The 16764-nt window shown below is 46.3% G+C and overlaps 1 protein-coding gene across 4 annotated transcripts in view; it reads left to right on the top strand.

The window, feature by feature from the left end:
- The window catches only part of ATP2B4 (ATPase plasma membrane Ca2+ transporting 4), a 95460-nt gene extending 78926 nt beyond the window's left edge, over positions 1-16534 (top strand). For 2 of the 4 annotated variants that reach the window (XM_080648727.1, XM_080648728.1), the window contains 5 exons: positions 39-250; positions 990-1097; positions 2812-2988; positions 6345-6525; positions 12061-16534. In XM_080648727.1, the coding sequence (XP_080504853.1) occupies positions 39-250; positions 990-1097; positions 2812-2988; positions 6345-6525; positions 12061-12086 (704 nt within the window). In that variant the 3' untranslated portion in view covers positions 12087-16534. The remainder of the gene's footprint in view (positions 1-38; positions 251-989; positions 1098-2811; positions 2989-6344; positions 6526-12060) is intronic. The other 2 variants (XM_080648725.1, XM_080648726.1) reach the window with 1 other exon arrangement.
- The last annotated feature ends 230 nt before the right edge of the window (positions 16535-16764 follow it).

A 16764-nucleotide genomic window follows, 5' to 3' on the forward strand; every position in this document is an offset into this window, starting at 1 on the left:
TCATACTTACCCTCCAGTGCTTCCCCTCTCTCCACTAGGTGAGAAATTCTTTGACATTGATAGTGGGAGGAACGCACCTCTACATTCCCCACCCAGCCAGCACTACACCATTATTTTCAACACTTTTGTGCTGATGCAGCTCTTCAATGAGATCAACTCACGCAAGATCCACGGAGAGAGGAATGTCTTTTCAGGCATCTTCCGTAATCTCATCTTTTGTTCTGTGGTTATGGGCACATTCATCAGCCAGGTGAGATGCCAGCTGGAGTTGGGATAGGAAGTCTGAGGTGATACAGGCCAGTAGCTGGGAGCCAGGGTTCCCGAAGTACCTGGGAAAAAGGAGTGAGGGAGTGATGGGGACTCGGGCTGAGGGCTGCTGGGTTCTCCATTGGCTTCCATTTGCACGTGGCTCTAGACTTGGAACCCGCTGTGTCAGGTGCTCCAGCTCAAGGCAGCATGTCGGTGACAAATAAAACAAGACGTGTAGAATCCTTTCATTATCTGCCTAAAACACAGAAATCTCACAACGTGACCAAGAGGAGGGTCACTCTCTTCCACCCCCTTCCCATGCCTCCTGCCAGCACACATGAGATGTGCATGCACGTGCTGTGGGCTCTCTCAGTAGAACATGCTGTGCAGTTCACACAGAAAGGGCAGTGATGGGATGGTGTGCATTAGCTGACAGATAAACCTGGCTTGGGCTCCTGTGGGGACCGGGTCAAGAGCATGGCTGCCCTGGTGGTAAGAGGAGTGGGCCCTTCCTTCTTGCTCTAGTCAGAGGTAAGACTATCTCCTTATCAGAGTGCTTAAGCCTGTGTCTTTCTCCCCTTCTCTCCTGCATTTTTTCTTTCTCCTCCCCCACAAGCAAATCAGGACTTAGACCACAAGGGTCCTGGGGCAAGGGTTTATGTGGCTCTGATGGCCTTAACTGGGGGCTAACTACCTCTTATTCACCTCCCTGATGGCGGGCTACCCCTTCTGTCTTCAAGATTATCATCGTGGAATTTGGGGGTAAACCGTTCAGCTGTACGAAGCTCAGCCTGTCCCAGTGGTTTTGGTGTCTCTTCATCGGTATTGGAGAACTGCTGTGGGGCCAGGTGAGTACAGGCCCAGCCTCCCTGTGCGTGCGTACAACCTGCAGACCTCAAGTTTTTAAATGTTTCCCATCTTGTAGGATCCGAAGGTGGAATGATCACTGCCCATCACTTTAGAAGCTTCAGATCTTTCTCTGACCAGGCCTGGAGCTTCTCTGAGATGGGAGTGGAGAATTTAAATGAAATTTTGCTTTAAAATAATAATAATAAAGTAAGGGTCTTAGAAGTAGAAGAGTTTACAAAGCATATGTCTTTATTCTAATGAGGCTTCAGTCTGGCCCTGGATACTCTGCTGGCATAGTTTAAGGCTCCCGCACTCTTCTGTTTCTCACCGTGACCTTCTCTGGGTTGAATGCCTGACTCTCACCTAAAATAAGTCCAGGCTCACAAGGTCTCTGGAGAAGCAGTCTAGCGCATAGCTCAGAGCATGGATGTTGGATCAACTGCCTGAGTTTGAATGCCAGCTCTCCTTTTTATCATTTGAACAAGTTTCTTAACTACTCTGTGCCTCAGTTTCCTCAGCTTAGGATGACAGGGTCATTGTTCATTGTTTTTAATCAGGAAATCAGTTACTGTATAGAATGACTTAGAACCATGTCTACTGTAAGGACACAGTAAATGTTAGCTGTTCATATCACAATAATATCATCAGGTCTGGTAAGAGTGTCATTCCTGTGCTAACACCACTTTGCAAGGCCCCTGCTTTGCTCTAACTGACCCCAAAGACCCCTCCCTGGAGACCTGCTAGTTGTTTCTCTCATACCTCCCAGATCCCTCCCTGATTAGGTGCTATCCCAGCTCCTAACCCAGGTCCCTCCACCCTGTTCTGCTTGCTGAAGGTCATTTGCCAGTGGGTCCCTAAAGCAGCTTACATTAGGGTGAAGCTTGGTTGTTTCACCTACTGTTTGAAGCTCTCATCTGAGTCTAGTCTGTGACTGTGGCCTTTCTTCTATATCACAGCAGCTCCTTCCAAGATCCGAAAGCACAGCTTTGACATTCTTCCTGTTTGAATACCCGTGGGTCCGTGTTGGACTGCCCACACAGCCCTTCTTTCCCACCCGAGCCCTGTCTACTCCTCCTCTTGTATGTGGAGGACAATTTTGACAGGCACTGAGCTCACCAAGTGATTTATTTTGAATAACAAGCCTACCCTACTGCTCCATGGCTTCTGGTCATCCTTATATGTCCTTTCTTCCATGGCCTGTCCCACCTCCTTCCTCACCCAAGTCCAAGAAGACTTTTAGTACCCTTTCACTACACTTTCATAGCAAGGAATTTCTCTGCAGGTGGTAACGAAGAAGAGGCTCGTTCTTTTCCAACGCCCTCTCTACCCGTTACTCGTACACACGTAACATGACCATCCTTTCCCCAGACTTGTTTTCCCCCAAGTCCCGGTCTCTATCCCCTCCTACTATGTACCAGGCATCTTAGTTCTACTTCCCTGAAAAGACACATGGCATAATGGTAAGGAAGAACTGAGACAGAAGGAGGAGAAGGAACTATAACGAGGCAGATGACTGGTCAAATGCTAGAATATAAGCTCTCTGCTGGATGTCTACAAATACAGAAAGCCTTCCTGAGGTCCTGACAGCGTATAGGCACTTCGAGTGCTTCCCCCACTTTTCTCCCAATGGGATGGGTCATAGGGCAAAGAGAAACATCCCCAAGGGCCTGACCCTGATTCTGGTGTTTCCCCTCTTCCTGCATCTGTTCTCAGGTCATCTCCACAATACCTACCCAATCCCTGAAGTTCCTGAAGGAGGCCGGGCATGGCACTGCCAAAGAGGAGATCACCAAGGATGCAGAGGGGCTGGACGAAATTGACCATGCGGAGATGGAGCTACGCCGAGGCCAGATCCTCTGGTTTCGGGGTCTGAACCGTATCCAGACTCAGGTACTTGGATAATGGTCTAGCCACATCCTGGGAGAAGAGGTCTCCCCATCTTGAGAAGTTTGGGGAGGGCATCAGTTCTTGGTGACCAACATCTCTTCCCTTACAAGGCCCGCTACTAATGGGCAGCCCTAGCTCCCTGGCTTTAGGACAGACAGGGGCAGAAGCAGCTGCGCAAGCTCCTCTGAGAGGAGAGTTGTCATGGGACCTAGAGCACGGGACACTCACGGTTAGCTCAGTCCTTTAGCTTTGGGTTGGTTCTAAAGCCCCTTTCCCACCCTCCATTGGACTGGGCTAGCTTCCTGCACGAGGTCTCTTGCAAGCACTAGACCTAACCCAGGGTGAGAACGTTCAGAGTCCTTCCCTACCCTTCAGAAGGAAGGAGTTGGACAGTATCTCTATGCCAGCAGCCCCAGCAGACACTTAATGTACATCCTCAAGCTGCTGTCAGGGTAATGTAGATGTTACCTGGAGGGATTTTTGTAAAAGAAACTCACCCTCTTATATCTTCCCCACTTGAAATTTAAGGTCACGGTGGGGAACCTGATGGCTAAGTGTGTGTAAATGACAGTAGTCTCTCAATGCCTGAGTATCGTTTGCAGGTACTTGCTTCCCCAAAAGGAAGCTATCATTTCTTCAAACTTTGTTTTCTTGCAATTTCTGAAAGAGAAGAGAAGCTGTCCTCTTGCTCTTAAGTCCCCTGCCTACAGCCTTACAGAAACTCTCCCCGACTTTTTATGTCACTGTGTCTACCTTCTGCTGGGTGAGTGGGCTGGTCTAGGCCCTGGTAACCCTATCACTTTCCCTGTTCTTGCCCCACATGCCTCAGTTGTGTTAGCCCTGAGATTTCCCACTTGAAGAAACTTTAAATCCCAAGATGTCAAGGATGCTCTCCAGAGAACAGGCCTATTCCTCTCTACTGATTGGCTGAAGACCCAGAAATAAGTGTCACTCTCTAAAATTAGCCTTGCAGATATTTAGAAAGTTCCCACCTTTTCTCCTTAGTGCATAGAGAGGAGGTACAATGGCTATTCTAAACTAAACACCTGCTGAGAACTTGTCTCCCAGAGGCAAGGAACAAGGGGGAGTGGGAAAGGGGCCAGGTAGGAAAACGCTGGGGCTCCCTCCCCCTCCCTCGAGTTCCTCCCAGAGAGGGAAATTCCCACAGGACCTGCACACACTGCCTCGGGACATCCCGAGTCCCCACCCTCGTGCCACCACTCTCCAGGCTGCTGGCCCATCCAGCAGTGGCCTCAGTGCCCAGGGAACCTGGCACCTTTGGCTCCTGTCACTCAGGCCCAGTGCTTTCCTTTACATCTGCTGTTTTCGAAATAACCTGTCTGCTTTTCTTCCCCTCAGGATCCTCTGCCTCCTCTTCCACTCTGTGATTTCTTTCCTAGCCAGGATTCCCTTGTTCCAGTGTCTCCTGGCTCCTGGCCAGTCTTCTCTCCTGGGGCTTGAGATTCACGGATCTTCCTTCCTTCCCCCTCCACCACCAGTGTTCACTCCTTGGACTGTGTAGTTTGATGGCCTACGGAGCTTTAAGAATACTACCTTTCCCTATTGGAGCGCGAGGCAGTTGGGCCAGAATGGCATTAAAGCCTAAACTTAGGCAGCAAAGGCAGCCTGTTAAAGAATGCCACAGTAACCAAATCCGTGCCATTGCGGAGTGCACCTGACTATAACAGACGAGGCTGCCTGTGCCAACCTGTATCCGGCACATGAAGCTCTCTCCTGGCACAATTCTTCAGCCTCAGCAGAGTCCTAACAAAACCCCCTGCCATCTGATTCCTGATCTTCGTTGCCATTCTCATTGCAACACTTAGGGTGGGAGGTGTAGCCAAGCCTTTGTCCCGTCCTGGTCCCTTTAGCTGGGGAGCTAAAAGCACTAGAAAGCAGAAGTTTGGGAAACAAGGGCTAGAACCTGGGGAAGGTAAATCTGGGATCTGATTTCCTTGTGGGAGATGAGACCTCATAACCCTAGGAAAGCGCTGAGGGAGGTGTCTCCACAGCCTCTTCTCCATGTAGCTGAACCCTCCCTCCACGCAGACCCTTTCCTCCTACGGGATCAGGCTGTGCTGTCCCTGGAACTGAGAACTGGTGAAGGGGTGGTGTTTTAGCTCAGAATCCAAAAACTAGCCCTACGCACTTCATGGCTTCTCAGGAAGCTTCATAAGTAAGAATAGCTGACTCGCATGGTGCCTGCTTTCCCACCTTCTCTCCTGGGAAATGCAGTCAGATGAGTGGAATCAGCCCCTTTCCAGCATTCCTGGGAGACTGGCCATTGGTACTAGGCATGCGGGCGTTTTTAAGATGATTCTACCAGATTCTGAAGGATAAAGGGAACTCCTTTTGATTTGTTCCTTGTTACTTAGGAGTCAGGGATAAGGATGGTAGGTTTGACGAAGGCCCCACACCCAGACCATGGTTGGAAAACAAATGGCATGGATTGCCTCCGTCACAGATGAGTAGGGCCCTGGAGACCAGAGACCGCTATGTAGGGCTAGCCTTAAGGCTGCTCACCACCCACCAACTAGCAACAACTCTTTCTGCCCCTCCTTCCTTCAGTCTACCTGCTGAGTTATTGCCAGCATTTCTGCCAGACATTTCTGGATCTCCAATGCATTAATGCAGCTAGTGGCATCCTCTCTAAAGAGCCTGGCCATTGGATTTCTGAGCTCCATTCTCAGTCCCTGTCCACCTCAGACAAAGGGAAGGATGCCTCAGAGAAGAACTCCATAAGAGAGTGAGTCCAGCAACCCATGATTCTGGAGCCTTCCACCGTGGCCCACTATGTACTAGTATGGGCTGCTACATGCTTCTGTTTTTCCTTTAAACACATGAGTTATTTTCTTGGAAAATCTATAAAAATAGGTAGTCGATTTCATTGGTTTAGAGGTTCCTGAACCTCAAGATTCAGTAATATATACTTTGCCTTCTATTTTAAATTGCACACCTGATTTTTTTAAGAGTACAGATGAAAACAGTAAATAAGCTATCACTATCTGAGGCATCATGAAGTGTGGAAGTCCCTAAAAATTTTAGATACTTTGGACACCAGCATACCTAAAATATCCTCCAAAATATCCGCTAAAAGGGGAGAGCAGGCTGGATTCTGGCTGGGTATTTGGACTCCATGGCAAATTGTTCCTTAAATGAAGTGTGATGTGCAATGGATGCGTTTCCCCCTGCTCCTCACCACTACTTTGTGTGTGAGGGAATATCTGGCTTTCTCTCTCCTGTCCCATTTCCCAGCTCCTTCCGTCCCCCTTCCCGAACCCTCCACCACCCTCCCTTTCTTTCTCTTTACCTCTCTCTGACTGTGGAGCAAAGCTATTTCACTCTCTGATTCTTTGCAGATCGACGTAATTAACACATTCCAGACGGGAGCCAATTTTAAGGGAGTCCTAAAGCGACCGACCATGGGTCAACACCTTGATGTAAAACATGTTCCTAGCTCATCCTATGTAACAGTTGTACCAGTCAAATCTTCCCCCACCACTTCTGTTGCTGCTGCTGTTCCATCTCCTACTCTGGGCAGTGAGTGATAGTCTATTATGATGCATGATTTGCTAAAATGACCACAAGAGAGCACGTGACATCCACTTTAACCAACCATGGTTATCTTTTTCTTTTGGTTTTCCCTTTGATCTTTGACTGAAGGGAAGAAAAACTGGATAAAAAGCCCACTCCAAAAATCAGCCTATGTGCCCGCCTATTTATTTATTAATAATTAATTAATTAATTAATTATAATGTTGAAAAACTATTAAACCATAACCATTTTTAAAGACTGTTTTAAATAGTCCTGTTTTCTAATTGTTCCTCTGCATTGCTTGTTTCTTCCTTGAGTTTTTGTTTTGCTTTACTTTATTTTTTTGTATTTTGCTTTGTTCTGATATGTTGTTGTTCCTCTCCATCTGCTCCTGAGATTCTAAACTATTTCCTGAGGCTAGATGTAAGGTTAGGTCAAATGAAACCCAGAACTCTCTTCATCTGGGGGCAAGTTTGAGGTCTCCTAAGAAAGGTATGAAGGGGGCTATTGTTCCCATGGGTTTTTTTTACCACTAGACCTGTCATAATTAACCAGTATTGAACTTTCCCATTAATAATACTCCTTTTTGGCGACCACTGTATTAGCTGGCAGTATTGGCATAAAAGTTAGAACTGAATGTGAAGACATGAAAGTTTTCAATTCAAATGCAGCCCTGTGGTTTTATGTTTCAGGGACTTTAAACCAAATTCTGGTTTAAGAGTCAATTAATTCACATCTAGGGAGGAAAATATATGAAAAGGTCAAAATAACATTTTCTTCACCTATTAAACTTATTTTGTAGGGATTTCTGAAGAGCAACCTTTTTTTTTTTTCTTGCTTCTAGGAATAGAACAGAAAGATAGAAACAGGAAGTTTGAAAAGTATTGCCTCGCCTACAGCGAGCCCTTCATACCGTATTTCGCACATAAAGTTTCAGGAACCCCTTTCTCAGCCAGCCTGTCTATTGGGATGCTGCCCACACTCAACCAATGGAGTTCCCATTGGTAGATATTGGATTCTTGCTAATGCTTATGTCTTCCTATCCCTGGTCATTTTACCCTTCCCAAACAGAATACAGAGAGGAGAGAGAAGCCTGTTTGCTGGTAGTGCTATTACAGTATTTGGTAGGAAAGGAATCCCTCTGTATTAAGTATATTGTGTGCTTCAAGTATCTGAGGTTTTGTCTCTCCCTTCCTCCTAACCCCCTCTTCCAACCCAGGGATTGGGGGGTGAAGAAAGAACAGTTGCACTGTTTGTAGTTCACATGGTTATGAGCTGCATAGATGGACCAGGCTTAGGTTATTTGTTGTCTTTTTTTAAAAACCCTCACCCAAGGATATGTTTATTGATCTGTGAGAGAGAGAGAGAGAGAGAAACAGAGGAACATCAATGTGAGAGAGAAACATTTATCAGTTGCCTCCTGTACGCACCTGACTGGGATTCAAACTCACAACCTCGGTATGTGCCCTGACCAGGAATCAGACCCAAAACCTTTTGGTGTACAGGACAACACTCCAACCAACTGAGCCACCTGGTCAGGGCAGATTATTTGTTGTCTTTTTAACCAACTACAAGTGTTCTCATGTGAGGTATGGGGTGGGAGGGGGGAATTTTATATAAATACATATTTCTTTTGGCCCAAAGGCAGTCAACGAACTAAATAAATCTTACCCCGCAAATATCCATGAGCCTCTCGCCCTAATTCTCCAGTACTCCTCTCTTATTTCCATTTTCTTCTAGTTTTGCCATGTCCTTCTAACTAATTTTTGTTCTTTTTTTTTTTTTAATCATGCTTTATGCTAGGAAGGGTTAGTATCAGATATCCTAGCAACTCGAAGGTAGAAGGAGCTAAGCGGAAGACACAGAGCCCACCGGGCTCTTGTAGAATTGCTGGTAGACGGTAGGCTGCAAACCATCAAAGACTAGAAAATCCATCAGGAGAGACAGGTCGTCCTTGCTCTTTCTCTGGCTCCGTCTTCCTTGGAGGTCCTAGAAGTTATAGTCATGTTTAAAACTCCCTTTCCCATTTTAGATCTCCAAATAAATTCTATTATTTATCTAACCTTCAGTAGATAAATCCCTAAGATGTCCCTCTATAGGAAAGCCCTAATCTCTTCTCCTCCCCTGGTTTCTGAAAAGTGAGCAGAAGACGACAGAATACCAGCCCAGGAAATGGAGTGTTCATCTGCCTGTTCATTGAGCTAGCACTAAGGTCTAGCCTGGTTGGGGCTCCTGAGCTATGAGAAAGAGTTGCCCTTCAGTGAACCACTTCACCAGTAGGACAGGGACCACCGAAAAGACGTTTCCCAAAGGTTTTCAGAGACAATGACCAAGGAAGGAAAGATTGATTGGCTGAATGGAAAGACCCTAAAGCTTTCACAGCACCCGCCTCACTAGCTATGTCTTGTTTCCCGTACACCACTCATGCATCACGCAGGCTGCCTCAGGCAAGGAAGAGGACCTGGGGTAGAGTGATGATGGTTATCTTTGTGACTGTTCATCAGCATGAGTTATGTGTTCTCTGAGGCCCGTGTGGGACGTGAGGAGCATTCTGGCACAGCCCCATGCCCTCTACCCCCTCCTTTCCTCCATCCCCAGCCTCCAGATGATACTCCCTAGCTTTCTGACTCCACTTCACTTGAGCTTCCTTGCAGGTGACTGGTTTCCCTTTAGATTCCAGAAGTCCTGCAGTCTAGCCAGATGGCTGTTCCTTGCTCCCCCAAAAAAGAAAATTTTTCATTTTTTCCACTTACCCACCCCCAATTCACTCTTTTATCTCCCTTATTGTTTACCTGTAACAGTTGTTATGATCACCCCAACAGGTGAGAGGAAAAGCCAGCAAGTAGGGCTCCAGACCCTCACTACAACCCCAGTTTTTAAAAATCTGTTTTATATATTAGACTTCAAATATAATTCTTTCTATAAAGTATTCAATGCTTAAAACAACAGAAGCAGGAAGTTTGAAAATTACTGATATCGAAGATGATCAACTGGTGGTATAAAGGTACCTGTTCACCTGCAGCACTTGTTAGAAATTTTGAGATCTCAAGAGCAGATGGGAAGTATGGGCTATGTTATCACCCCTGTAGGGGGTGCCATGGCTTTGAACCCTTCTCTTGACCAGGGCCAAGGAAGAAGGCATTGAGTTTAGGTTTACTCAAACCAACTTGCCTTGCTCTAAGTTTGACATAGATCAGTTAAAACTTGGGACCTCCTGAAGACCAGATGGAGACTCTATTCCATATAATCTCACCTAGATCTGGATCAAGGAGAACATAACGGGTAAAAATCACCTATCAGATGGTCAGTAGGAATCACAGAAGGATGGAAAAGTAGGTCCTTACTTTCTCTTCAGCTTGGTGAATGTGTGCCCTGGTTCCTTGATTCTGCTTGGTTGGGGTGTTGAATTGATTCTATTGAATGGCAAAGAATCCTTTGCCCTCTAAGCTCTGAGCACCCTCAGTCCTGGTGGGTCTTCCAGGCTGTCATAGAATAAGGAACGTCTAGCCAGCAGACACACTTTAGTGAACCTTCTTTGCACACTATTTTTGAAGGCACTATACAGTGATAGGAAGTACTGGGACAGGCAATCCAACCAAATTATTTGCCTGACTCCTTGTATGCTCTGCTGTCTCCACATTCTTACCTCTTCTCCAGGAACGTGTTCTTTGGTTAAACAGCAGAGGAATGTATGAGATGCCCTAACCCAACACTCATCAATCCTCCCTAAACCCCTCCCCACCTCAACAGTTTTTCCTGTGTTACTCCCCCTTCTTTTCCAAGGGAAGAACTTTCGAACAAGACTAGGATCAGCCATCCATGAAAATCCTATAACTGCTTTCTTTTCCTCTGGCCTCTCTTTCCAACCTCTCAGGATTCAACTTTCTCTCCCGATTCCAATCCTACTAAACCAGGTTCTAAATCATCCCTTGGAGCAGGGGTGGGGAATGTCCAGCCCGTGGGCCATATAAGGCCTGCAAAATCATTTGGTCTGTCCCTGCCAAGGCATTTGGGGTGAGTTAATTAAATGTTTGACCAAATATAGCAGGCTAATTTTTAAGTTGATAGTTTTGTGTGGCCTGAGAATCTATATATATAAAAGCCCAGCAACTGGAACGGTGGAACAACCAGAATGATCAGAACAACTTGTGGCTATGATGCGCACTGCGGCAGCCAACCAGCCTGATCCGGCCCCAATCAGCCCCTCCCCCACCACCAGCCCAGCCCCTGATCGGCCCCCAACACCCCGATAGGGGGCAGGGCCGGCTGGCCAACGGCCTGCGGCCCCCATCAGGGTGGGCCAGCCGCACCCCACTCATGCACAAATTCATGCACCGGGCCTCTAGTGATATTATAAATATCCAAATGGCCCTTGGAAGAAAAAAGGTTCCCCACACCTGCCTTAGAGAGACCTGTAGTTCAGAAAAGCAGGCTGCCAAAGCGGTGGTGTTGGGTAAGGCACAGGCTGGTCACAGAGATTAATTATAGTCAATTTTTTCCCCTTTCTCTAAATTGACTGGATCCCTTTCTTTGCCCAGTAAAACTACACATTGGTTTTTTTCCTTCATCTTCTTCATCCACCCCATGAGAAAAGCCATTTGTTTGTAGCACTGCCCCCTGGATTGCACCCAACCTAGGTCCCATCCTTTTCCTTCACGTAAGATTATGCTTCTCTTTGCAATTTAGAAACGGCTGGAGGAAGCGATGAGACTGGGCAGAGTTGCCATGTGTCAGAGACATAGACATGCATCTGAGTGTGAGAGGCAGGTCTTCTCTCAGTATCAGGAGGAAGGCGTCTTTTGATACTTTTGATACCTGTGTTTCATCCACATCTTCCAGGGGAGGGGCAGAAGGAAGGGGACAGGGTGGAGGTTGTGGGATATAAATATATGCGTGTTACCTGATGAAAGAGCAATTCTTTAATTGAAAAGTATAAGTTCTAATTTCTTGCATGCTGCTGACACAAATGAAGATTGGTTTGTCTGCCTTGCTGCATTGTATTCATGGTCACTTATCACCCAAAGTGTATTATGTACAGATTGGTATGTGTTTGGCTCTTTGAGGGTTTTAAACAAATAACTAAACCTCAATGTATAATTTTTTTATCCCACATTCACAAAATGTTTGGCCTCAACACAGAAATCCACATGTCTGACTCATCTTTTAAATTTGGCTATTAATTTGCACCTCGTTCCAACATTTGTGCCCTCTGTTCAAAAGAACTAATGAATCTTTTTGTTTTCTGTTTCATTTTAAGAGTGGATTGTTTGGGAATGCTAACTTTGCTTTGAGTTTTCTATTTTTTTACTGCAGCTTTTGAAACATCCTAGTTGTTTGCCATTACTCACCTCACCCCACCCCAATGCTTGAGAGTTGAGCCACATAAATGTTTTTAGTGTCCTATTGTATGGTTTTTGTTGTTGATCAATAATGTTTGGTAGTTTGGGTTTTGTTTCTCTCCTCAAACCACCAGTGTTTTGTTCTACTGGCCAATTCTCATATCTGTATTTTCTCATCCTTCTCTTCCTCCCCCTGGTATAGATCAAAGTGGTCAAAGCATTCCATAGTTCCCTCCATGAAAGCATCCAGAAACCCAAGAACCAAAACTCCATCCACAACTTCATGACCCACCCTGAATTCGCCATAGATGAGGAGGGGCCACGAACACCACTCCTGGATGAGCAAGAGGAGGAAAGTTTTGAAAAGGTTCCTAAGCCTGGGACTAGGGTGCTGCTGTTGGATGGTGAGGTCACTCCATCCGCCAACACAAACAACAATGCCGTGGATTGCAGCCAGGTGCAAATTGTTCCCTCCTACACTGACAGCCCTCTACATAGCCTGGAGACATCAGTTTGAACTGCATTCTCTGACTCCCATTCTTGCTTTCCCTATTTCTTGTTCATCTCTCCCATCTATAAGATGATGATGGGAATTTCCACTGTCATGTCAGCTGCTCCCAAGTATGTGTGAGCCCCACCTGACCACGAAGAGGCAAGAGAACATACCTACAAGGATTTCAACTTAAACTTGAGTTGGGGTTTGTAACAGGACCCAGTGAAACCCATGCCGGGTAGTGAATAGTAGAACCTACTCCTTGAGTGTATCAGTTGTCATTTTTAAAGAAATGATATGATCTTCTTAGCATTCATTCCAACCCAATTCTCCCCCAGTATTCATGCTTATGTTGCCATCTCCTGACTTCTGGATTTTACCTTATGTGTCTGTGTCATTTATAACCTCAGTTGAGGGTTCAGCAAGACAAATATTCTCAAATGAAATGTGTGGGAAGCAGGAATGGAATGTATGGAATTAGCCTATAGAGTGATTGTTGTTAAAATTGTTTTCCCATTTTGAAAGCTTATACCTAAAACCCTCTAGCTCTTTCTACCCTTCCAGTCAAACTTCTCCACTCTCTTTAACTATTGTCTTCCTTACCTATACCTTTTTTTTAAGTTGCAATGATTAACAAAGTGGAAAGGACCTGACTGAATTAAGTCAACTTTGACCATTCCCCCTCCTGGCCCCTGTGGAACCATTGATTTAGTTCTAGGGGCACACAGGTTTTCTTTACTAATAGGGTCTTTTGAAGCAATAGAGAGGTGGTAAGAATGTGTTCTTGCTGTTATCAGTTATCTACTTCTAAACTTGTCAGGTATGTGTGTTTTCTACGTCCTAGGCAGATCAACCTTGACCATGAAGCTTGCATATGTGTGGTGTGTAGTTTTTACCATAACCCTGAGATTTCTCTTATTTCTAAAGTGGTGGTAAATGAGTCTGTTGAGAATGGCCCCGTCTCCTAACTGAACTTTGGTATCGAGGACCAGGAGCTGGCCAACTCTTATGGAGTCCTGGGGTGACCACTGCTGCTTTCAAAGCCACCTGCCAAGGCTCTTCGAGGGCAGGACCTGGTTATGGGGGGAGTGAGTGTTGAGAAGCCTTGGGAGAGGCCTAAGGGCCGTCTAGGATCTGAGCTTGGGTACCAGCTTTGATATTCCCTTCAGTTGTCTAACCCTATTCTTTGCTGTGTTCCCGAACCTGTCCAGTCCCCGAAAAGGTCCCAACCTTTCTCAAATACGTTGATTTTGAAATTATGAATCCAAAGTGGGAGGCTCCAGTGACATTTTGCTGACTTAAAGGAGCAAAAAAACCCTCCCTGCAAAGCTCTCCTCCATCCTCTCCTCCTTCCCCTCTTGTGCCCAACTCAAGCCCCTCTCCAGAGCGTGCTCACCTGCTACACAATCAAGCCCTGTGCCTTCTTTCCCTGAACACTGCCCAAAGCATCCCCTCTCACCTGCCTCTCAGGAGCTGGGGACTTTACTAGGAGACTTTTTAAGCGTTCCTTCATGAGACAAGGTGGAGCCACATTTGCAGCAGCTCCATTTTTATCTCCGTGCAGGGGGTTCTCTCATGTCTGCCAGTTCGCTCCTCGCGTTGGATAGCTGGGGAAGCCTGCCCCACTTTGCAGCGCGAAGGGAGAAGGGAGAAGGGCTTGAGGCTCTTGTGAACTGCCAGATGTCCATCTGTGAGAGGAAGGGCACCCGAACCTGTCTTCTCCAGCCTTTTCTTCTGGATGCCACCCCCTCTCCCACTCTCACCTGAGCTGGCCAAGGCAGGAAGAGTAAAGAAGCATGCTCCCTACACATCCCGTTATTACAGAATCGACCACGTTGGATTTGGGTTTTGTAAAGGTGACCTGCGTCAGTGACCTTTTCTCTGTAACATGGAGGAGGAAAGACAGCTCACGCGAGGTGTTAGGTGTTCACATGTCTATTTATTAAGTACATTGGAAGATTTCGTTCTGTCAAGTCTTTTATTACCTCAGATCAGTTAAAAAAAAAAACAAGCCAATAACACACTTTGGAGGCTATTTTACCATTCCTGCTCCAAAAAGACTCTCATGGTGCCCGACAGGTTACTCCTGAGAGCTAGTGTCTACTTTTAAAGTCAACGGTTTTTTGTGTATTCTAGTTTCCACAGTAGGAGAGAAAATATAGAAATATTATGCAAAAAAATATATAGTTTTCTTTAGATCAGAAACGTATTTTTTGAGTCAGCCATATGTATTTTGTTTAAAGGATGTAAAATAAAGTGCTGTCATGTAACCCTGTGGAGGGAGCACATAACCAGCTGTTTCACATGACAGGTGACTTAGTATATTTGTCATTGGTTTTTAAACCAATGCAGCGTAATTCCTTTCTCCAAACAGCCATCTTTATACTTAGGGGGGAAAACTTGTTGGGTTCTAGACTTTTTTAATATAAATTTTGTTGCTACGGAACTGAGTAAGTTTAAGTGTTTATGTGCCTATGTTTTTTATATAAGTTTTTTCCTATTCCGTTTCAGTGATCCAACTGGCAGTGAGTAAATACGGCATAAGTTAAAGCTTTTCCCAAAAACGGTGCTTTGGATTTGAAAAGGATCTAAAGCGGGGGAAGGGGGAAATAGGGTCCTAGATTACTCTCTTGATAAATCTAGAAAAATGGGCGGTAGGCTGATGGGAAGGAAAGCATCCAGCAAGAAGAGGGGGGGGGGAGTGGGCGGGCGGGCAGCAGCGAATGAGCGTGGGCCCCTGGGAGATGGGTGCCAGGCTCTGGGAGCTTAGTGATGAGGGTCAGGGGCCTTGCTTGGATTTTGTTTCTTGATGCACAGCTGGCAGAGGTGGAGCCCAAGACATGAACATCTCTTGGGCTGCAAGGATCCTCTGCTTTGGGGTTTGCATATTTTACCTCCAGTAGGAGGTTCTTTTACCTCCGGTTGTCCCTGGAACTTTCCATCAGTGAGTTTTTAAGCAAGGATCTGAGTTGGGACTTCCTCCCCTCCCCTAGAAAGGCTTCGTGCAAGGTGTAAGGTGGGGGATAGAGCTGTAAGTGGAAGAGGACAAAGGCTGTTTCTAGCCCTGGCCGACAGTCTTGGGGCTCCGTCCCTCCCGTAGGCGCCCTCTGACCTCTGAAATGACTTGTATCCCTGAAAGTTGCAGAGAGACCTCCTAGAAACCCCTCTGGCACTCCTGAGTTCTGTAGGTTTTGGTTTCTTCTTGCCCTTGAGCGTCAGAGGGGAGCGTGTGCATTTAATGCCGCACTGCCGATAACCCAGAGGGACGTGCGTGGCAAGCTCACCTGTGCCCTGAACCCCCCAAACGCTTCCTTCCTCTCCTGCTTCCTTACCTATCGACTGAAGCAGCCCCTGTACCATCACCAAGTGCCCACTTCCTCACTTTCCGAACACGGGACCGCCCCACCGCGGCGGTGGGGGTGAGGCATTTCCAATGCCTGCTGTTTTTAAGCCATTCCAGCCCCTCCCTCGGAGTAGACCAGACACCTTTGCAGTTAGCTCAGTGCCAGTCAGTCTTCTTTGCCTTCCCAGCCCTGCTGTTAGGCCTGCTGTCCCCTTTCCTCCTGCCTAAGAGAGATGGAGGGAGGTGAGTTCCCGACTGAAGTGGCTGTTGGTTCATGTTTCCGCCCCATATGTATATATGCCATATGTGAATATGCCATATATATGTGCCAACCAATCTAACTACTTTGTTCTTTTCAAATTAGCACGGAGATAGGAATTTCGAGTTTCTTTTTCTTTTTTCTGTAACTAGTATAGCAAGCACTGGTTTGTGTGTTTTGTTTTGTTGTTTTTTTGTATAAAATAATAAAAACAAAAGATAGGCCGCTGTGGTCTGCATGACATCAATAAGCAAATGGTGATATCAGAGCAATGTGTACCCCAGTGTGTGTTGCCATAATTTGCAGTTCGGCTTAACAGTGCACCCAATCTGTATTTGCATTTTGATATTATTTAAGCTCTCTGTACAATGTTTTGCATGTATTTATATGGTTCTTAGGGGAAAAAATGCTATAAACTGACAAATCTGAAATTCAAATATGTTGTTCCACTGAGACAGGAAGAGGAGGAGTTTGAAGAGATGGGAAAAAGGGATAATTTTTTGGAACCAATGAAACTTGTTGCTGATGAGCAGAACGCAGTACTGCTGTGCACTGAGAATAAAGCCCGTGCCCACTTGTGACTGTGCTCGGTGTGTCTCACTTTGGGGCGATGTCCCTGGTGGTCTGCTGGAGGTGGGAAAGGATGCCACAGCCATGCTGAGAACCCCTTTCTTCAAGCCCAGAACTCGGCTTATGCGTGGAGCCTGATCTGCATCTCTGCCCATCTCCCTCCGTGACGCACGCCCCGGTTGCCAGTTTCATTCCCTCATAGCCTGAGCTTTACTCTGCCTCTTCAATTAGAATCTACAGT

This window comes from Plecotus auritus (assembly GCF_963455305.1).
Source record: "Plecotus auritus genome assembly, chromosome: 12".
In the NCBI taxonomy this organism is placed as follows: domain Eukaryota; kingdom Metazoa; phylum Chordata; class Mammalia; order Chiroptera; family Vespertilionidae; genus Plecotus; species Plecotus auritus.